This window comes from Megalobrama amblycephala, linkage group LG20 (genome assembly GCF_018812025.1).
Source record: "Megalobrama amblycephala isolate DHTTF-2021 linkage group LG20, ASM1881202v1, whole genome shotgun sequence".
NCBI lineage: Eukaryota > Metazoa > Chordata > Actinopteri > Cypriniformes > Xenocyprididae > Megalobrama > Megalobrama amblycephala.
In genome coordinates, this window is record NC_063063.1 from 28,359,939 (window position 1) to 28,382,935 (window position 22,997).

Below are 22,997 nucleotides of genomic sequence, written 5' to 3' on the forward strand. Positions count from 1 at the left end.
AATTTGAATGTAAGGAAGTAGAGTTACAATTAATTTAAATTTAAAGAAATTAATATGACTGTAATGTGTATCTATAAAAGTAAAACCTTCTTTGAAAGTTTTGAAAAATCTTTAGACAGACGGACAGAACGATAGAACGATAGATAGATAGATAGATAGATAGATAGATAGATAGATAGATAGATAGATAGATAGATAGATAGATAGATAGAACAATAGATAGAATGATAGATTGAACGATAGACAGAACGATAGATAGATACAACGATAGATAGATAGATAGATAGATAGATAGATAGATAGATAGATAGATAGATAGAATGATAGATAGATAGATAGACGGACGGATGACAGATAGATAGATAGACAGATAGATAGATAGATAGATAGATGGACGGACGGACGGACGACAGATAGATAGATAGATAGATAGATAGATAGATAGATAGATAGATAGATAGATAGATAGATAGATAGATAGATAGATAGATAGATAAATAGAATGATAGATGGACGGACGGACGGACGACAGATAGATAGATAGACAGATAGATAGATAGATAGATAGATAGATGGACGGACGGACGGACGACAGATAGATAGATAGAATGATAGATAGATAGAACAATAGATAGAATGATAGATTGAACGATAGACAGAACGATAGATAGATAGATAGATAGATAGATAGATAGATAGATAGATAGATAGATAGACGGATAGATAGATAGATAGATAGATAGACAGATAGATCGACAGACGGATAGATAGATAGATAGATAGATAGATAGATAGATAGATAGATAGATAGATAGATAGATAGATGGACGGACGGACGACAGATAGATAGATAGATAGATAGATAGATAGATAGATAGATAGATAGATAGATAGATAGATAGATAGATAGATAGACGGACGGACGGACGGACGGACGGACGACAGATAGATAGATAGATAGATAGATAGACAGATAGATCGACAGACGGATAGATAGATAGATAGATAGATAGATAGATAGATAGATAGATAGATGGACGGACGGACGGACGACAGATAGGTAGATAGATAGATCGACAGACGGACAGATAGATAGATAGACAGACAAACAGATAGATCGACAGACGGATAGATAGATAGATAGATATATAGATCAACAGACGGACAGATAGATAGATAGATAGATGTTATGTGGTTGCTAAGGTGTTTTTTAGTGTGTTGCTAGGCAATTGTAGAGTTTTTTTCATGCCTTATTTACCCAACCAGCAAGTTGAATGGTTAAATTAAATCAATATGATTTTACAAAACTGGGTCTTGTAGTGATAAACAGAAGCCTGTGTTTTTCTTCTTGACAGTTTTATGACTGTCTTGTTAGTGTTCATTTGTAGACCTGTTGGCTCTCATTAGCAGTTCCTCAGGCTGTGTGTAAATGCAATTATAAATGTTACACCCTCTACGAACTGCCCCACTGGAGGGCAGTATAATGTTCTGTGTCTGTGTCATGGGACTTTTTTTTCTTGTGCAATCAGAGTCTTTAATCCATCAAATGGTCAGTCAGAGAAAGTGCCTCAGACTTACTGAATCAATCACAGCAGCTGTCAATGCTGTGGCGTCCTCTCCACTCGCTGGCCTGCCGAAGGGGACAACAGGGTCTTCACTGGGACAGATTAACCTGTGATTGCACCAGACAACCTGTGGGTCTGACATATCATGCCTCATGCTGCTGATCTGGGGTCAGATGTGCACTTAATCATACTGAATTGTAAGATAATCACTGGGGAAGATAAGCTCAGATGTGCAGTGGAGATTGGTGGTGAATAGGTGGAGTTTGACAGGTTAACTTCCAGCTCCTCGAGTCGTGAGCTCTGTTTCTTTGGTTGTCAGTGTGAGAAACTGGGTTTGTTCCAAAACATAGAGAGCTGCCTACCTAGGCAGCATTTAAAGGCATAATAAGTGCACTCACTTGAATGCCTCATTTAGCTTCACATCTATTTTTCTGAAAAGACAATGCCGGATTGCATTACAGCAAGAACATTAAAGGAGAAATGTCCATGTAATGTTGACACGTGACATGTGACACTATATTTTAAAAGCTACGATTAGCCAAATATTTATTTTTCACCATTTGTAAACACTCTTTTGCCTTCTAGTTCTTTTAAAAATAGTCCTTGTGAGACAAATTTAAAATAGTGATTGTGAGACAAATGTTTTCATGCAATCTCTCAATTAATAGTGGTCATAAAAATGCAATTACATAGAACAGAATAGAAAGAATAGAAATAGAAAAGCATGTGAAATATATATATATATATATATATATATATATATATATATATATATATATATATATATGCTTTTTTCCATATTGGTGGAGTCGTTAGCTTAGCAACATGGCAACTCTATTGAAATCGACTGTGATCTAGTCCCTTAAGTTAGGATGCTGCCTTAAAAGACCACTGCCTTTGTAGGCAGTAGACAACTCACTAGGTTTTGGAACACAGCCACTATCTCTGTCAGCCTGTTTAGATGTGTGTGAGAGAGAAAGAGCAGGCTAAAGTGGAGAAATAGCTCGAGGTGTGATCTTATCTGATGTTAACTGAAGAATGACACCATAATGGAACAGCAAGGGTGTAATTATTCTCTTCTCTTCTTTTCTCCTCGCTCCCTCCTTCTCTCCACCCCTCTATGCTCTGCCCTCTCTGACAAATTAAGATTAATAGCAGAGATAAGCGCTGGTTCCTGCCTGTCTCCGCTGCATCGAGTCACAGCTCCAGTGTGTGAATGGGAATCCCCATTTCAGATCGGTTCTCACTCTCATGATGTAAATCTTGCTCAGTGTGCAAAGTTTAGGATGTTGGATTATGAGTGTGTGTATAACTTTAATAACATTCATATGGATTTGGCATCAGCTCTCATCATATTTTATGGTCAGGGGTAGAGACTGGGGGCCTGGTTTGAAAAAATGAATACATAAATTACTGTGTGACAGTATGGTTGTGAAGCGTTACTGCAAAATATAGGCTAGTTACATAATGTGATGAACTACACGTGTGCTGCACTCAAAATCGCATACTTTATAGTAGGTACTAGATTTGGTTTGAAACTTACTTTGTGACCTTTAAAAAAGTATATTCTATACAGTATGAATGTGTGTAGTATGAATGAAATTCGGACGTACTGTCACCGTCATGTAACCTACCAGCGTCAGTTGCGTCGCTTTACTACCATTCATAAATCCTCTCCCGTTGTCCATCGAATGCACACTTTAGAAATTTGCAGGAAGTAGTAGGTCATCTGTGTACTTTTTGACTACTGTTTTTTGAATACTATGTATTCGGACATACTATGTTTTTCACATACTGTATACTAGGGAAGTATTCCCTTTCGGACATAACGATGATGATTGAAGTTAGTGAAGAGAAAGTACAGAATTCAGTCAAAATCTTATTTTAATCTAATGCAATATTATTCAAACACTAAGGGCCAGATTTACTAACAGCTTGCGCCAATGCAAACCTGGTTTTGGTGTAGTGAAAAATTAGCGCTGAAAAGTCGTGTACACAGTTATTTTTGCACCTGACCCAATTGCATATGCATTTGTAGGAGTTTCCCTTTCAGACGCTGAATTTATGGGAGGAGATGTATTTAAAGAGGACCTATAATGCCCCATTTTACAAGATGTAATATACGTAAGTCTCTGGTGTCCCCAGAATGTGTCTGTGAAGTTTCTCAAAATACCCCACAGATCATTTATTATAGCTTGTCAAATTTGCCCCTATTTGGGTGTGAGCAAAAACAAACAGTTTTTGTGTATGTCCCTTTAAATGGAAATGAGCTGCTGCTCCTGGTCCGCTTTCCAGAAGAGGGCGGAGCTTTAACAGCTCACACTTTGGTTGCTCAACAACAACAAAGCTGGAGAATCTCACACAGCCAAAATGAGGATTGTCAGTAACGGTGTTCAGCCTTACATTGTTCAAACCGGAGTCGACTCTGATGGAGAGACTCAGGAAGAAGTTACAACTTTTAGAATGAAACTGGATGTTTCTGATGGTTAGTGGATAAATTTATGTAGCTGATGTGGAGTTGATTCAACTCATGATGTGCCGTCATGTTAATCTTTTGTTCAAATCCAGCGTTGAATTGACCCTCGTTTGTGAAGCAGTCCGGCATAAAATGAGCGGCATGGCAACAACACTCTACTACAACAACTCTTCCTCTTCTCTAAAGCAGCCCAACATGGCCTCACCCCCTTTGTTGCATGTTCCTGGGGGCAGGGTTTATGTAAATTTTGGGGTTTGTGATGTCTCGTTGTAGTCCCAACCATTTGTTGTAGTCTTTAAAAAGCGATTTTTGTAAAAGAAAATATCTCCCTTTGCGTTGAACTTTGAGTGTCCTTACTTTGCAGATGTTGTTCATGCTCAAACAGCAACATCACACACTAACTAAAGTTAAAAAAGTGAAATCATAATCAAGGACCCCTTTAAATTAATCACGCAAGGTGATTTACTAAGGTTTGCGCTAGTCAATTTACTGGTATTTGCACCATTATTTACCGCCAAAGAAGCATGTCTTAAACCAGACGCTAATTTGCGCTGCTCTTGTTAGATTGTGTTGGTCATTATGGAAATAATTGGTGGTGTCTGTGTTCTTTAATTTGCGTGTTGTCAGTAGATCACGTGTATAATTTCCCACTCCCAATCTGCTCTTTTTTGGAATTGCACTCTCACGCTAATTTGCCCTTATTAGTAAATATGGCCCTAAATCTTTTTAATCTAATGCAATAATATTCTAGGTGTTCAAATCACTTTATGTGTGAGATTGAGGTTTAGTTTTATATATTTGAAAACACTGCTTTGAGTGTGTGTGTGTGTGTGTGTGTGTTTTACCTCTGTGATACAGGTTTAGGGGGAATTGTGTTTCAGCACTACAGAGGGTCTTTCCTTAATCCTTTCACACCCTTTGAGTGACCCAGGCTCAGGAGTCTGTCCTCTGACAGAGACACACAGAGAGAGACAGAGAAAGGTATAGAATAAAGGAGAAGAGATTATCCTCCATTCCTGATGTAATTCACTGTGTGTTTGCATACCAAACGCCTCGGAGAGATTCCCATTGAAGTAGAGCATTGGAGAAACGTCACGCGTGAACGTCCACATAATCCCCACAAAGAGGGTAAAATGACACCCGATTTGTGATCAATATCATTTTAATTCTATTTAATTCTATTTACTTTGATATATATATATCGAAAAACAACATTTCAAGACCAAATGTCAGACCAGAAACAATAAACAAGAGGACATGTTGAGTTTCTAATTAATTGAGATACAAAGCATAAAAATAATAGTAATTTTGAAAGTTTTGTCATTTAATATGCTCCTCTGACCTGATGAAAAAACCCTGTAGATGGACATTATTGAAGCTTGAATATTATTGAATATGCACACATCAGAAATGTGTATATAATATACAATGTGGATGGTCTTTTTTTACACCAACTGGAGAACTGTAGCATGTGAATTTATTGCAGTTCATCACATTGTATATCTGAGCAGAGCATGTTATCAAGTTGAAATTTTGCTTATAATCAGTTCTCAATTACAGTTTTTTTCAATTGCTAACAAGCGTTTAGCAATACTTAAAGTACTTTTTCTAAACTCTTAACACAGCAACACACAAACATCACACAATTAGCCAAATAGTTAATTTTCTGCCCAAAACCAAATTTTGTTATATAAACACAAACTCCACATTTCAAAATGCTAAAAACCTTTTTCAACACATACTAACTCTATCAAAACACAGCAAACCTGATTCAAAATCGAGTCGTTCTGTCAAACACTAGCACTAGTTTTCTATCCAACATGAACATATAGTCAATCAAAGCACAGTGACTCTCAAAATACTAACAGTTGATGGCATTATGAAAACTGCATTACTTGTCATGTTTCAGTTCTACCTGCAGAAAATATGAAATCCATTGTTTTTATAATTCAGTTTCCTTTTACTACAGTAATAGTATAATGCATGTAAGCCATTCTACATGTTTGGTTGAGTGTTGAATGTGTGCATTCTTGGCAACAGAAGTGAGTCATTACTTTATAGAATGTGCAGTAGAAAAAAAGAAGAAGAAAGTAACAGAATTGCTCAGGGCAGCTACTGGTCAGATGAGTCCCCTATGCAGAACTTCAGTTGCCCCCTTGGTTGAAATCTCTTTCTGGGGTTGGGTGTGTGGTGTTGATGTTGCCCTCATCGAGGTTGGGACGGTGTCCCCTTGGTAGCTAGTGCCCTGCGCAGACCACATATTCTGCATACATGGAACAGTGGTAGAGGAATTGTTGTAGTAAAAGCTTTACATGAAGCTTTTACTGAAATGAAAACATGAAATTGCTGCCATTGATCAACAAAAAATCCAACATACATGGCCTTGGGTTACTGTTGAAGCTTTTTTCCACCACAGAATAAAAAAAGTATAAAAGGTAATTGTGACTTTTTATCTCACAATTCAATTTTTTTATTTTTTTATTTTGCAATTGTGAATATACATCTCACAATTCTGACTTTTTCCCCTCAGAATTGTGATATGTAAACTATAGGAATTGAGTTTAAAAAGTCAGAATTGTGAGATAAAAAGACATAATTACCTTTTTTATTTTCTATTCATGGCAGAAATAAGCTTTCATAGGTTCTACATATGTAAGTGAAAAAAACAGAGATGCACAGTCCAGCACACATTCTTCCTCCTCTCCTCTACCTCTTCTTCTCCCTTGTCCTGATCCAACTTCTCCTTTCCTCCTTCATCTATTCTTCTCCCTTACCCAGATATTATTTTCTCTCTGCTCCTCTGTGTTGTTCTTCATCCACACTGAACAAATCCGATTCAAAGAGTCCTATTTTACTGTGTATGTCCATGTAATGGAAAGAAGTTCAACCCCTGACTATTCCTCCAACTGAGATTGGAATCTGCTATTTCTCAACATTTCAGTGATCTGCTAATTAAAAATGCTTATCAATTGTTTCAGTATTTGTTTGATATATTTTTTCAAATACTTTTGAGCTGCTGTTGTTGCAAAAGTATATGTTTTATCCTATATTTAAAGATTGGAACATTGGGTCTTCATTTCTGACTTGCTGTGTTTAAGCATTTGCAAATAAGATGAGAAAGATCCATGATTTTGGTATGAGGTAAGCTTATATGAAAAGAAAATTGAAGCATTTAAGAAATGTGTTAATTGACTGCATTTTGTGTGAAAACGACATGAATTGTGTTAATGGTATGGCCACAACAGACAGATGTTCTGCTAAATGTGTTTAGAGTTTTGAAAATGTGACTACAGAATGGACAAAAGTATGTTAGCAATTGAAAAAAACTGTAGTAAAAATGAGTAAAAGTCAGCTTCATGACTTCAATGTTAAATATGCTTCTGTTGAGCAATTACATCGCCCTATAAAAATAACAAAACATAAAAATACTGTTGTTAATGACAGCCGATAGCTTTAGTTCGGACCGTTTATGTCAAAAGGTTTAACGTGGGCCAGGTGAATACATGTTGAATCAGGTTGAGTTCAGAGCGAGGTTGAGTTTGACTGTGGCGTCAGCTCAAATTTCTAATGTTTTGGAGGAAGAGATTTAGTCAAAATTCCCTGAAATGCACTTTACATATCTGACTGTCAATAGCTGCACATGGAAGAATGATTTTAATGTCTACACACATATTTACATTCGTTCATTCAGCAGATGCGTTTCATTCATATGAGAAAATATAATACAAGTAGTGCTATCATACCAAATTACAGATAATGTTTTCATAACTTAATGGTAACATTAGCAAAACATTCTTTTGTAAAATAACAGCTACTCGAGTACAATAGCTTAATTGTTTGTCTGAGATGAAGTGCTTTTTCTAAAATCATGAATGTCCACCTTACAGGGTGGCAGCAGAGAGCTGATTTCCCTCTGATTTTAGAGAGGAGTTATGGGTAGTGATACGTTTATTATTAGGGATAGGGTTATGACTAAATTTTCGGAAAGGAATGTTGTTCCGGGATCAACTTGGCAAACTCCTGCTGCCCCCTGCTGGCTGAAACCCAGCTCACACCCCTGCATGTCTTATCAAATAAAACAAAGTCCAAGAGCCAAAGGTTCAGTTTATGCAGCCAGTGATTATGGGAAATTACGTCATACTGTGACTCACAATGGCCTGATATTCCTGTAAAAGCATATAATCATAATCTGAACCATTAGATTTTATGAATCAGTTTTTCGATACTATAGACTTTAAAAGTCAGTGAATCTGTGAGTGAGCAATGGTGTTTTTTTTTTCTATTGTGGTCTTACTGGTCTCTTTATTAGTAAAGTACACAGACATTATCGCCCAGTTTCACAGCCTAGTCCCAGACTAAAATGTGTGTTTAAGCTGTTTTACTTAAAAGTAACTTGCACTGACATATCTTAAAACATGTCTGTGCCATTGTTTTGTCTCAAGATCCACACCAGTAATGTTTATAAATCCTACATAAATGTCCTAATATTGAACTAAGGCATAATCCTGGCTTAATTTAAGCCCTGTCTGTGAAACCAAGCCTGTGCTTTAGCCTTAAAAATGAACACAAGATGCTCATCACTCTAGAAAGATTTATTATTGTAATAAAAAATTATGATAATATTTACAGAATATTTGAGGAATGTGTGATATAACATAATTGTAATATATTGACAGTTTATAATTTAAAAAAGCCAATAAAACCAACAGCATTTGATGTGTAAGCATATAAATAGTAAGCACTAAATATTTTCACATAAAATTTGCAAAAAAAAGAGTATTAAATTGGCTAAAGGAACTGATAGAAGTAAATTTAGAATCTTAGTAGAAAAGCTAAACAACTAAATAACATTTCAAAACGTTTTTGATATTAATTTCTTAAACATAAGTGCAATAAAATATACGCAGTGGCCTATAAAAATATTTGAACACTTAAGTCACTTAAAACATGCATCAGATAAAATATGAAAACAAAAGGCATTCATTTTTTTAAAGAAACAGCACAAGCACAACATTTCACAAAGCAAAAGCACAAAAAGCATAGGCCTATGAGATGCTGTTATCTAATGCAATGACAATTTTAGTGTGATTTAAGAGTACAAACACTTTTAGGCTTTAGTGTGTATATATAGCCTATAACTAATACAATTTTGTGGTCATGGCAAACACAATTCAGATAAGTTCAGTTCTGCAATTCATTACACAGTTAATGTGTCAGTTCCAAAATAATGGGCTCAGTTCAGCTCAGGTCTGAAAATCATCTCCCGTTAAGACCCGTTCACACAAAGAATAACTATAAAGATAACTATAATATGATAACATTCTGTTTTTTATAAGCATGTGCTGCAGTTATGTCATGTGCCGCATTAAATGCTTGAGCACTTCAAAGGAAGGTGGATTCAGATTGGCTGTCAATGTTTTGTTATCGTTATAGTCATGTCTTTATCGTTAACATTATAGTAATCGTCTTTGGTGTAAATGGATCTTTATACAGATTTTGTTTTGATTTTAGTACATCATGATCTCTTTCGGTGCATCCTCCGTTGGTTTTTCCTGCTCTTTGCGGCGCGTGTATGCGGCGTGGACGTACAGATAGACCACGAGGATGGCGACCACGTTGAGGACGATGTACGGTATCAGAAGGAAAAACCCCACATGTAGCTTAATGTTTACATTTTGCAACTTCACTTGGGTCGCATCGGCTTTCACCAGTGTCTGGAACATCTCGCCTGCGTAGGCGTTCGACACGTACAGAATCAGCGCCAAGCTGGCCACACATACTAGACAAGAGATAAGACACATAAAGGTCTTGAAACCACATTTATTATTATTTAAACCTAAAGTTTTAGACCTCTAAACATTTTTAAATTGTCATAACGTAAATTGAAGAGTAAATATTTAAGATTCTGCACTATTTCTAATCAAATGCAAGGAAAATAGTGTGTGAGATTAAAATTTCTTGGTTTGACATAAGTGTGAGTGTGTATGATTTCTCACCGCTAAGTCCACTGCATGTGTACAGCCCTATTGGTCCCATGTAAGTCTGATATGGGTTGCTGAAGCTGTTATAGAGTGCGACCAGAATACTGCCTGCAGACCCGAAAAGAGCCAGTCCCAACAGGATAACAACCAGAGCGTGCAGGATAATTGGAGCTCCTGATAATTTCGCCAGACGATCAAACACTAAGAGAAAGAGAAAAAGACTGTATTATAATGGGCATAGATTGAAGAATAAGAATGCACAAAACATTGATTTTAAAGGGTTAGTTCACACAAAATTGAAAGTTCTGTTATCAATTACTCTCATGTTGTTCCTAACCCGTAAGACTTTCTTTCATCTTCGGAACACAAATAAAGATCTTTTTAATAAAATCTGAGTGATTTCTGCCCCTCCATTGCAGTTTACGCAGTTATACCAGTTTGACGCTTCAAAAAGTTTCTAAAGACATTGTAAAACTAATCCATATGAATGGATTTTTATTCACACATAAACAATGATCAGTAAACATGCTGCGTAACACTTGAGAATGAACCTCATTGGTTCTTGCAGAAGCTCAAACATGCTGCGTAACACACGAGAATGAACCTCGTTGGTTCTTGCGGAAGCTCAATCGTGCTGCATAAAACACGAGAATGAACCTCATTGGTTCTTGCAGAAGCTCAAACATGCTGCGTAACACGTGAGAATGAACCTCATTGGTTCTTGCAGAAGCTCAAACATGCTGCGTAACACGTGAGAATTAACCTCATTGGTTCTTGCAGAAGCTCAAACATGCTGCGTAACACGTGAGAATGAACCTCATTGGTTCTTTCAGAAGCTCAAACCTGCTGCGTAACACGTGAGAATGAACCTCATTAGTTCTTGCGGAAGCTCAAACCTGCTGCGTAACACGTGAGAATGAACCTCATTGGTTCTTTCAGAAGCTCAAACATGCTGCGTAACACGTGAAAATGAACCTCATTAGTTCTTGCGGAAGCTCAAACCTGCTGCGTAATACGTGAGGATGAACCTCATTGGTTCTTTCGGAAGCTCAAACCTGCTGCGTAACACTCGAGCATGAACCTCATTGGTTCTTGCGGAAGCTCAATCGTGCTGTGTAACACGAGAATGAACCTCATCGGTTCTTGCAGGAGCTCAAACATGCTGTGAAAAACATAAGAATGAACCTCATTGGTTCTTGCAGAAACTCAAACCTGCTGCGTAACACGAGAATGAACCTCATCGGTTCTTGCAGAAACTCAAACCTGCTGCGTAACACAAGAATGAACCTCATTGGTTCTTGCGGAAGCTCAAACCTGCTGCGTAACACGTGAGAATGAACCTCATTGGTTCTTGCGGAAGCTCAAACCTGCTGCGTAACACGTGAGAATGAACCTCATTGGTTCTTGCGGAAACTCAAACCTGCTGCGTAACACGTGAGAATGAACCTCATTGGTTCTTGCGGAAGCTCAAACCTGCTGCGTAACACGTGAGAATGAACCTCATTGGTTCTTGCGGAAGCTCAAACCTGCTGCGTAACACGTGAGAATGAACCTCATTGGTTCTTGCGGAAGCTCAAACCTGCTGCGTAACACGTGGGAATGAACCTCATTGGTTCTTGCGGAAGCTCAAACGTGTTGCGTAACACGTGAGAATGAACCTCATTGGTTCTTGCGGAAGCTCAAACGTGTTGCGTAACACGTGAGAATGAACCTCATTGGTTCTTGCGGAAGCTCAAACCTGCTGCGTAACACGTGAGAATGAACCTCATTGGTTCTTGCGGAAGCTCAAACCTGCTGCGTAACACGTGGGAATGAACCTCATTGGTTCTTGCGGAAGCTCAAACATGCTGCGTAACACGTGAGAATGAACCTCATTGGTTCTTGCGGAAGCTCAAACCTGCTGCATAACACGTGAGAATGAACCTCATTAGTTCTTGCGGAAGCTCAATCGTGCTGTGTAACACGAGAATGAACCTCATCGGTTCTTGCGGGAGCTCAAACGTGTTGCGTGACATGAAGATGAACCTCATTGGTTCTTGCGGAAACTCAAACGTGCTGTGAAACACGAAAATGAACCTCATCGGTTCTTGCAGGAGCTCAAACATGCTGTGAAAAACATGAGAATGAACCTCATTGGTTCTTGCAGAAACTCAAACCTGCTGCGTAACACGAGAATGAACCTCATCGATTCTTGCAGAAACTCAAACCTGCTGCGTAACACGAGACTGAACCTCATTGGTTCTTGCGGAAGCTCAAACGTGTTGCGTAACACGTGAGAATGAACCTCATTGGTTCTTGCGGAAGCTCAAACCTGCTGCGTAACACGAGAATGAACCTCATTGGTTCTTGCGGAAGCTCAAACGTGTTGCGTAACATGTGAGATTGAACCTCATTGGTTCTTGCAGAAGCTCAAACATGCTGCGTAACACGTGAGAATGAACCTCATTGGTTCTTTCAGAAGCTCAAACATGCTGCGTAACACGTGAGAATGAACCTCATTGGTTCTTGCAGAAGCTCAAACCTGCTGCGTAACACGTGAGAATGAACCTCATTGGTTCTTTCGGAAGCTCAAACATGCTGCGTAACACGTGAGAATGAACCTCAATGGTTCTTTCGGAAGCTCAAACATGCTGCGTAACACGTGAGAATGAACCTCATTGGTTCTTGCAGAAGCTCAAACATGCTGCGTAACACGTGAGAATGAACCTCATTGGTTCTTGCGGAAGCTCAAACCTGCTGCGTAACACTCGAGCATGAACCTCATTGGTTCTTGCGGAAGCTCAATCGTGCTGTGTAACACGAGAATGAACCTCATCGGTTCTTGCGGGAGCTCAAACGTGTTGCGTGACATGAAGATGAACCTCATTGGTTCTTGCGGAAACTCAAACGTGCTGTGAAACACGAAAATGAACCTCATTGGTTCTTGCAGAAACTCAAACCTGCTGCGTAACACGAGAATGAACCTCATCGATTCTTGCAGAAACTCAAACCTGCTGCATAACACGAGAATGAACCTCATCGATTCTTGCAGAAGCTCAAACGTGCTGCATAACACGTGAGAATGAACCTCATTAGTTCTTGCGGAAGCTCAAACCTGCTGCGTAACACGTGAGAATGAACCTCATTGGTTCTTTCGGAAGCTCAAACATGCTGCGTAACACGTGAGAATGAACCTCATTGGTTCTTGCAGAAGCTCAAACATGCTGCATAACACGTGAGAATGAACCTCATTGGTTCTTGCGGAAGCTCAAACCTGCTGCGTAACACTCGAGCATGAACCTCATTGGTTCTTGCGGAAGCTCAATCGTGCTGTGTAACACGAGAATGAACCTCATCGGTTCTTGCGGGAGCTCAAACATGCTGCATAACACGTGAGAATGAACCTCATTAGTTCTTGCGGAAGCTCAAACCTGCTGCGTAACACGTGAGAATGAACCTCATTGGTTCTTTCGGAAGCTCAAACATGCTGCGTAACACGTGAGAATGAACCTCATTGGTTCTTGCAGAAGCTCAAACATGCTGCGTAACACGTGAGAATGAACCTCATTGGTTCTTGCAGAAGCTCAAACATGCTGCATAACATGTGAGAATGAACCTCATTGGTTCTTTCGGAAGCTCAAACCTGCTGCGTAACACTCGAGCATGAACCTCATTGGTTCTTGCGGAAGCTCAAACCTGCTGTGTAACACGAGAATGAACCTCATCGGTTCTTGCGGGAGCTCAAACGTGTTGCGTGACATGAAGATGAACCTCATTGGTTCTTGCGGAAACTCAAACGTGCTGTGAAACACGAAAATGAACCTCATCGGTTCTTGCAGGAGCTCAAACATGCTGTGAAAAACATGAGAATGAACCTCATCGGTTCTTGCGGGAGCTCAAACGTGTTGCGTGACATGAAGATGAACCTCATTGGTTCTTGCGGAAGCTCAAACGTGCTGTGAAACACGAAAATGAACCTCATCGGTTCTTGCAGGAGCTCAAACATGCTGTGAAAAACATGAGAATGAACCTCATCGGTTCTTGCGGGAGCTCAAACGTGTTGCGTGACATGAAGATGAACCTCATTGGTTCTTGCGGAAACTCAAACGTGCTGTGAAACACGAAAATGAACCTCATCGGTTCTTGCAGGAGCTCAAACATGCTGTGAAAAACATGAGAATGAACCTCATTGGTTCTTGCAGAAACTCAAACCTGCTGCGTAACACGAGAATGAACCTCATCGGTTCTTGCGGGAGCTCAAACGTGTTGCGTGACATGAAGATGAACCTCATTGGTTCTTGCGGGAGCTCAAACGTGTTGCGTGACATGAAGATGAACCTCATTGGTTCTTGCGGAAACTCAAACGAGCTGTGAAACACGAGAATGAACCTCATCGGTTCTTGTAGGAGCTCAAACATGCTGTGAAAAACATGAGAATGAACCTCATCGGTTCTTGCAGAAACTCAAACCTGCTGCGTAACACGAGAATGAACCTCATTGGTTTTTGCGGAAGCTCAAACGTGTTGCGTAACAAGAATGAACCTCATCGGTTCTTGTGGAAACTCAAACGTGTTGCGTAACACACGAGAACAAACCTCATCGGTTCTTGCGGAAGCTCAAACATGCTGTGAAACACACGAGAATGAACCTCATCGGTTCTTGGACGTCAAGCAAGCATGTTTGAGCTTCTGTTTACCAAAACTGATGTGTGAGTTGATCAATCTTTATATGTGAATAAAAGCCTAAATTTAATGTTCATCATGTAAAGCGATTGAGTCTCTTCAGAAAATGTGGACTAAACCGCTCAATTCATATGGATTAGATTCACTATCTCTTTATGAACTTTTTGAAGCATCAAAGTGGTAGTTGTGTAGACTGTCAATGAAGAAACTGCTCAGATCTCATAAAAAAATTTCTTAATTTGTGTTCCGAAGATGATCAAAAGTCTTACGGGTTTGGAACGACATGAGGGTGAGTAACTGATAACAGAATTTTCATTTTTGGGTGAACTAACCCTTTAAATAAAATGACATAACAAAGTATAAAATTGTCATGTGATTTATATCGAATGGCGGTTCAAATTCCTGAAAATTCCAAAGGTCGTCTTAGTTCATAATTTGGAATGTCTGTCTGTCTATCTTAAATCATTTACATGAGCTTAATTTGTCTATTATTTTTATCTTATATGACAGATTTACACTAGAAAATGTAAAATAGCACAATCTAGCATGCAGACATTCAACTGAAGCCTTATTTGAAGCTTACCAGGCACTTTTTCATTATATTTGGAAATCCTGGGGCAGGAGATTTTGGACTCTGTGCCGTTGAAAAGGCCAATTTTGAGACTGGAGGATCCATTGAATTCGTTACTGTCCATCGGTGCGCACTCCATTTCGGCTTCGGCCCAGTCTGTCGACATCCCATAACCCAATAAAATCACTCCACCTACACATAAAAAAGAACTTGACAAGAAATGCAGTAGTTTCTCCGTGGACGGCATTGTTTCTGTGTAACTGTGGTCTTTTTTTCTAAGTCCTTGGCTGAGAAATTGTTCAGCTTGTCAAGCAGACCTTTTGTTTCCTGGCTCTTCGTGGCTGGAAAATGGGAGAACTTGGGATGAGGTGAAGTGTTGGTGGGTAATAAATGGTGCTGTATAGGTTGCACTTTGTCACTGATCTGAAATCAGTACCAGGTGTTTCCTTGTAATGGCAAAGTTTGGGACTGAGGTGGGGAAAGCTGATCACAGATAAGCTCATAATGAAACTCATCACCAGGAGGGCAATAAAGTCATAAAGTAATCGTCTGTACAGTCACGAACCACTGCTTGTGTTGTCATGGCATTTATATTGGAGTGCACAACATCATAAAGACAGTGACGTGGGTTTGATCAGAAAGAAGAGATCAAGAAACTATCCTCTGGCAGTACAGAAGTCCTGCTTTATTGCTGAGGTGTAACCATGGCCGTCATTTAGGACCCTTATAATTTTATCACAGGGTGCGTGAATGGGATGGCCTTGGATGTAATGTTTATGGTCCTTACAGTAATAGTTAATAATGAAGCAGTAATATTCATATATATTTAAATATACATTGTTTAAAACTTTGGCTGTTTGTTTTGTAGTGATGAAAATAAAAAAGTAAATGAAAAGAAAGAAATGATATTAAATTAAAAGAAAAGTTTGTTGCATTTATATAATTAGATAGGCCTGTTTAAACATTGTAATACTATCTAAATTGATTACATACACATTACACATTAAAATCCTCATCAGGTAAGAAACATGTTTCGATTATATTCATGTTCTGTATTTCCTGAATTCTATATTTAGATTTACTGTTATGCTTTAAAAGATGTACAAAGTCCGTTCTCCTGTGATACCATATCACCATGGATATTACAACACACCCACGTATAAAACACACACACGCACGCATGCACAAGCCAGCGAAAATGTTTGGAATACAGGTAAGTAAAATTATAGGGGAAAAAAATAATTAAAGGCATAGTTCACCCAAAAATGAAAATTCACTTACATTCATGTTGTTCCAAACCTGTATAAGTTTCTTTATTCTGTTGAACACAAAATAATACATTTTAAAGAATGTTGGTAACCAAACAGCTGACTTCCATAGTATTTTTTTCATTTTTCATTTTTGGGTGAACTATCCCTTTAATTATACTTTTAACCAGCAGATGGCGCCTGTTTTTTTTTTTTATTTTTTTTTTTTAAATCAATCTGAGAAAACACAATTGATTAAAACTTATTCATAAATTAGCTTAGATTTACCATTACAATTATTTATAGCTTTAATCATTTTAATTATGTTTAATTCATTATTCTACCTAATTATTTTACATATATATGTATTTTAGAATTTTATTGTCCTTTGTTCAGTTTTTTTTTGGTTGTTGCTGATAATGATGATTTAATTGCATTTATTGCACTTAAAACATGCTCTTTATAACTACAGTGCTGAACAGATGCTGTAAAACTAATAGAAACAAAATAATAGTGTAGAATGGCGCGCGTCATGAACTAATGGGTGCAAACATCGGGCGGGGCTTATGGATTTAAATAATAATTCTAGTATTTCTGCTATTCACTGTGTAATTTCGGTTAAATAATACAGTTTTTCCAGGGTAATTATTCAAGTATAAATTATTGTCCAAACCTCTGATGAAGAAATGCCAGAGCTCTGTTGGTCACGTGGAACCGGTTCTTTTTCTTTGCGCGGAGCAGGACGGACCAATCACAGTCGTTTGTGATTACTGGATGAGTTACCCATAAATACAGATCTTTCGAAATAACAGAAACACAACTGAAATAACAGAACCAAAACCACAAAATTAGTGACATAACTAAAACCAGAAACAGAGTTTAAGGCGTAACTAAAATAATAATTAGATAATATATAAATAATAATTTGTTTTCTCACACGCAAAGCGTTTTACTGAACGAGACTCTAACCAAAAGTTAGAGACAGAGCTATGATCGACAGATCCAGAACCAGAGCTATATTACACTTTTAATGTTTAAATATATAAGAGAAAAACAAAACAAAAACATTCCTGCTATTTTAATGGAGTTTAATGAAAGAATTCAGCATTTTGAGCCACTGCGCGCCCCCTAGAGGACGGAACCCATATCTGCCACAGGCAACACCAGCAACTTGCCAGCATTTGATTTCCACACTGCGCCTTGGACTCACGCTTGTTCGTTATATTTCAGAAATGGTCGCTAGGCGGCTCTGATCACACGGAGAACTCCGGAGAAGCGGGTGAACCCCTGACAGAGGAGTAAATCTGCAGATCAACACAAATCCTCCTGTTTCCTCCAGCAGCAGCGGTCAGCTTTCACCCAGTCGCCCGGCGCGTTCTGCGCTCCCGACTACCGGATCATAATCATCCGTGCGCTTGAAAAAACTGCGTTCGTGTTGGACTTTACGGTAAGAGATCTAAATAATCTAAGTCTAAACGCTTTTAACTGCAGTATTAAATGTGGCACGTGTGTAGGAATGTTGTTTTTTCATTACGCTGGAGCGCGTAAAGGAGCTGTGCGCTCCCGTGCGTTTGATACACCCATAAATACTCGCATGCAGTCAGCACTTGAGATTGGTTTGTTTTCTGTAACGTGTTCTGTTCATCTTTATACATGCATTTACATGTCTGGTCCATACTGCTCATGATAAACAGAGGATCTCAGGTTGTGATGGAGCGCATTGGCTGTGTTGGTAACCCGGGTGATCTGTAGGTTTCTTCATAATGTGGGTTAGTGGAACGAGCTTTAGGCAAGGAGTGAGACGGGAGTTTTGGGAAAGGCTTTTTGGGACTCACTGTTCACTTCCATCCCTGCAGATCTGCAAAGTGAGCAGCGGAGGAGAGGAATGCCATGCATGCTGTCCTCAGGAGCGTAGGTGTCTTTTACAGTAGCGGCACAACCAGAGACAGAATTAGAAACAAGGTTAGACACAGATTCTGAAGTATTTTTGAAGAAGTGAGTCTCAATATGTTTTACATCATGACTCTTGTTGTTGTTGAGATGCACACGTAGTTCTTGTTTTCAGTAAGATAAGCATTCACTGACTCATTTACATTATGAGTGTGGTTTAGGGACAGACATGTCTGCTCTTTTAATGAATCACTTTAATTAATAGTCAGTCTGGTAACTGCAACCATGTTAGTCATAAATGAAAGCAATCTTATATTGTGTTCTTGGCATATTGTGATGCAAAGTATGGCTAATATATTAGAAAACAGAATATCAGATCAGTATAATTTACAAGTCAAACCTAGTCACATGCATGAGTAAAATAGCATGTTATTGATGCAGTTTGGAATATTTTCCCTCATGGAAGCAATGATCGCTGATGATAAACTCATATCGAGAGAGTCTGTACTGAAGAGTTAGTTAGAACAGTGTTTTTCTTTGAAAAGAATCATCTTCTCAAGAATTATATTCGGATTCTTATTTAAAGAGGACCTATTATGCCACTTTTACAAGATGTAATATAAGTCTCTGGTGTCTCCAGAATGTGTCTGTGAAGTTTCAGCTCAAAATACACCACAGATCATTTATTATAGCTTGTCAAATTTGCGTGTGAGCAAAAACACACCGTTTTTGTGTGTGTCCCTTTAAATGCGGCCGCTTTCCAGAAGAGGGCGGAGCTTTAACAGCTCACGCTTCAGTTATTCAACAACAACAAAGCCGGAGAATCTCACGCAGCAAAAATGAGGATTGTCAGTAACTGTGTTCAGCCTTACATTGTTCAAACCGGAGTCGACACTGATGGAGAGACTCAGGAAGAAGTTACAACTTTTAGACGTTTCTGAATGGTTAGTGGATAAATTTATGTAGTTGCTGTGGAGTTGATTCAACTCATCGACTAGCATGTGCCGTCATGTTAATCTTTTAATTTTAAATGATGGCATGGTAACAACACTCAATTTTTGTTATTTTTGTTTGATGTTCGCAGTTTTACTTCTTTTTAATTTAGAATATAAAAAGATGCATTGTATGGTTTCCTTATTTCTGTAAGAGAAATCCCAGAATCTATTTTTGCTTGCAAATGTTTCATTTAATAATGTAGGTTAAAACATTTCCTCTGTGTATAGGGATACAGAGCATCAGTGTTTATTATAGTGCCCTGCTGTGTTATGCGTTTAACATTCTCTTTGAAGCAGTTTTTGTTTTTTGCTTGTGGGTAACAGTGGGAGCTAATTGGTCCAAAGCCGTTGCAGTTTAGTGGGCGATACCGATTATTTGTTGGGTGCTCGTTAGATCTGTCAGGGTCAGAAGAAAGGCCTGGTGCATTGTGTGAAGTGTGCAGAGCAAAACGTTCAGGAAGAACAGGAATAAAGGCTCATTAGCAGGACTGAAGTTTGTTTGCTTGTGTAATTGAGAGAATTAAGCTGTATAAATTAAGTAAATAGGGATCACGCTCTCCAGCAGGAATTATGGCAATAAAATGCACTGATCAGCTGTGTCTTTAAAATTGTTAGTCTACAAAGCATTTACTTACATTAATGAGAGCATCTCCGATATAAAATGCGTCTTGACTTTGTTGGCTCTGTGTTTGTGTCCTGACGCACAGGACAGAGCAGACGGAAGATCCAGCACATTGTTTGGGCATGCATTCATTTACTGGAACTCTCGGCTATTCTCGTATGTTCAAACGCAGGAAAGTTAAGAAAGGCAGACAGGCAACTTCCTGTGAGGAAAACCCAGAGCTCAGTACTCTCTCTTTCTTCATCTGTCGCTCGCTCATTTCTACTCCTGTCATTTGACTTTATTTATGTAAAATGATGCAAATGTCCTTTTTGCTCTCTGTAGTTCCTTAAAGCACTTAAAATATTGACAGGATTTTACTAGCAATTTTTTCTTTTTTACAGTAAAACACTGTATTCAAAGTTTTACTGTTAAGTCTTCAAGACTAAATCATTTTATCTTTAAAAATAAATTGGGATTCCACAATGGGCAAATAGAAAACCCAGAAGCCTTTGCTTGGAAAAAAATGTTTAAATGGATTTAAAATGGTTTTTGATAGCAGATTTTATTGTGCTATATCAATAATAAAGTGGATATCTTAATTTCAATGATTGACCTAGACCAATGATAACTTTTACTCTCTCTGCATGAAGATATTTTGTTTTAGCAAATAAATGATACATACATTTTATATTATATAGGTCTGGAACAAATTAGACAATTTGACCAAGATTTTAAAGAAGCTTTTATTTTTGTATTTTTAGTTTTCTGAGTGGTTACGGTGGTGTTCATGATGGTTGTTAGGGTACTTTAAGTGGTTGCTAGAGTCAAAAAGCCCACCCCCAAATCTATATATGATATTTTGGTCTCTAGATATAGCCCTTCTTCTATGAAAGTCTATGTAAAAATAAATAATTTGAGGTATAATTAATTTCTGTAGCTCAAATGGTGCAGGAATCTTGTCAAAGTTTATTCCTTAGCATCAAGGGTTTGCTTAAATCCCTAACTTTAACTATGAACCAGGGGTTAAACGGATCGTAGTTGATCTGTGATCCGTATGGATCAGGCTCCACGGTTGTGTTTCACAGATTAATTGCTAAGTTTCATCATTTCGCACAGCCTAGTTTTCATTGTAGAAAAGTGAAGCCGCCAGTGTTCCAACACGTCCTCCGTCAAGTGTTGATGTCGACGCCCCGTGTGAATGCAGCTTGCATTCACAATGTTTGAACTTTATTAGTTAGGTCAGTAGTAGCTGCACCATTGTGGTATCGAAGTACTTAAGGTGTTCTTTCAGTAATAAATGGAAAGCAAAGTTACATTTGAAAAATTTTAATGAATCAAAAACTGTAATATGATCCAAACTGCTATGAACATTATATAAATAATAGTAATATGACAGCTAGCAAGTACTTTACTGTGAATTCACAGTGAAGGATGAAGCACGAAGACACTCAATCAACATCTGGTGCCCATCCAGTCCTGTGACACTAGAAAGAGCTTGAGGAAGTGGTTAGATTTGTAATGGGTTTCTGGAGGAGGGTGAGGACTGTGTGTTTGACAGGGTGTGGCAGCATCTGCTGAACAGCCCCTGGATTGCGTTCAACACGTGCTTGCCTACGAGATTCCTGTTACTCAGCTGTGCAAACACGACCTCACGGCTCTACCTGCTGCTCGCTTGTGATTTCTCCACGCGTCCCTCACACGAGGCCTGCGCTGTGAGCCTGTCCTGACTCGCAAGCGGATAAGACGCACACGTCCTATGAACCTGAGGACAAACTCGGATTCTTGGAATATTTGAGGCGTGGAATCGGCAGTGATTTAAGTGGTAAGTGGGTGACTGTGTAAATCTATGTGAACTGGTTTGTTTTTGTACTGTTATGATGCTGCAACCTGTTTGTCTGAAGTCTTTGAGAAGAACCGGTGTTTGGCTGTGAACGCATGTGGGATGTCCCAGAGGACAGGTTTATTGCTTAGAGGTTGCTTTTTCATTGCTTTCTCAGCTGACTTAGTTTATGGTTCATTCATGGACTTTCAGTTTAGTTATTCAGTTATTCATTCAGGTTTCAGCTTTGTCTCAACTGTTTCTCCTTTAATTACTTATGAGAAGTTGTTTTCATTTAAATCATATGTAATAAGACAATTTTAGACAAATTAAAGGTGCCATAGAATTGAAAATTGAATTTACCTTGGCATAGTTGAATAACAAAAGTTCAGTACATGGAAATGACATACAGTGAGTCTCAAACTCCATTGTTTCCTCCTTCTTATGTAAATCTCATTTGTTTAAAAGACCTCCGAAAAACAGGCAAATCTCAATTATTAAATTAATAATTAAATTAATAAACAATTAAATCTCAATAAATCTCAATATTTGCATATGCCAGCTCATGTTCAAGGCATTAGACCAGGCAGATTTAACGTCTGGAGCTGCACAGCTGAATCAACAGACTTTACGCAGGTATTTGTAAAATATTTGTAAAAAGATATTTGTAAATTGTCTTTCTAAATGTTTCGGTAGCATGTTGCTAATGTACTGTTAAATGTGGTTAAAGTTACCATCGTTTCTTACTGTATTCACGGAGACAAGAGCCGTCGCTATTTTCATTTTTAAACACTTGCAGTCTGTATAATTCATAAACACATCTTCATTCTTTATAAATCTCTCCAACAGTGTGTAATGTTAGCTTTAGCCACGGAGCACCATCAAACTCATTCAGAATCAATGTAAACATCCAAATAAATTGCTGCATGACGAACACTTTGTAAAGATCAATTTTGAGGGTTATATTAACTGTGTGAACTTTGTTTATGCAATGTTTAAGGCAGTCGCGAGCTTGGGGGCGGGGAGTGCGAGAATTTAAAGGGGAAGCACGCTGAATCGGCGCATATTTAATGATGCCCCAAAATAGGCAGTTAAAAAACGGAATTAAAAAAAATCTATGGGGTATTTTGAGCTGAAACTTCACAGACACATTCAGGGGACACCTCAGACTTATATTACATCTTGTGA

At 38.4% G+C, this 22,997-nt stretch overlaps 2 protein-coding genes across 4 annotated transcripts in view; one reads left to right on the top strand and one right to left on the bottom strand.

Annotated features, from left to right (window-relative positions):
* Positions 1–8,682: 8,682 nt before the first annotated feature.
* Positions 8,683–15,977, bottom strand: LOC125254941 (clarin-3). The gene is made up of 3 exons (XM_048169759.1): positions 15,267–15,977; positions 10,038–10,223; positions 8,683–9,820 (listed from the first exon to the last, which is right to left on the bottom strand). The coding sequence occupies exons 1-3, from the start codon at positions 15,499–15,501 to the stop codon at positions 9,549–9,551; spliced, it is 693 nt and encodes a 230-aa protein (XP_048025716.1). The 5' UTR covers positions 15,502–15,977; the 3' UTR covers positions 8,683–9,548.
* A 1,786-nt stretch (positions 15,978–17,763) lies between these two features.
* Positions 17,764–22,997, top strand: part of ptprea (protein tyrosine phosphatase receptor type Ea) — a 104,084-nt gene continuing 98,850 nt past the window's right edge. For 2 of the 3 annotated variants that reach the window (XM_048169758.1, XM_048169755.1), the window contains exon 1: positions 17,764–17,948. The gene's annotated coding sequence lies outside the window, so the exon portion shown is untranslated. Of the gene's footprint in view, positions 17,949–18,357; positions 18,464–22,997 lie in introns of all 3 variants that reach the window. The other variant, XM_048169756.1, reaches the window with a different exon arrangement.

Bases quoted from the DNA above. Each gene is read 5' to 3' on its own strand.
- LOC125254941 (XM_048169759.1), bottom strand. From the start codon at position 15,501: ATGCCGTCCACGGAGAAACTACTGCATTTCTTGTCAAGTTCTTTTTTA. The intron at 10,224-15,266 runs GTAAGCTTCAAA...TCTTTCTCTTAG, and splicing joins ATATAATGAAAAAGTGCCTG to TGTTTGATCGTCTGGCGAAA. The intron at 9,821-10,037 runs GTGAGAAATCAT...TCTCTTGTCTAG, and splicing joins CACATGCAGTGGACTTAGCG to TATGTGTGGCCAGCTTGGCG.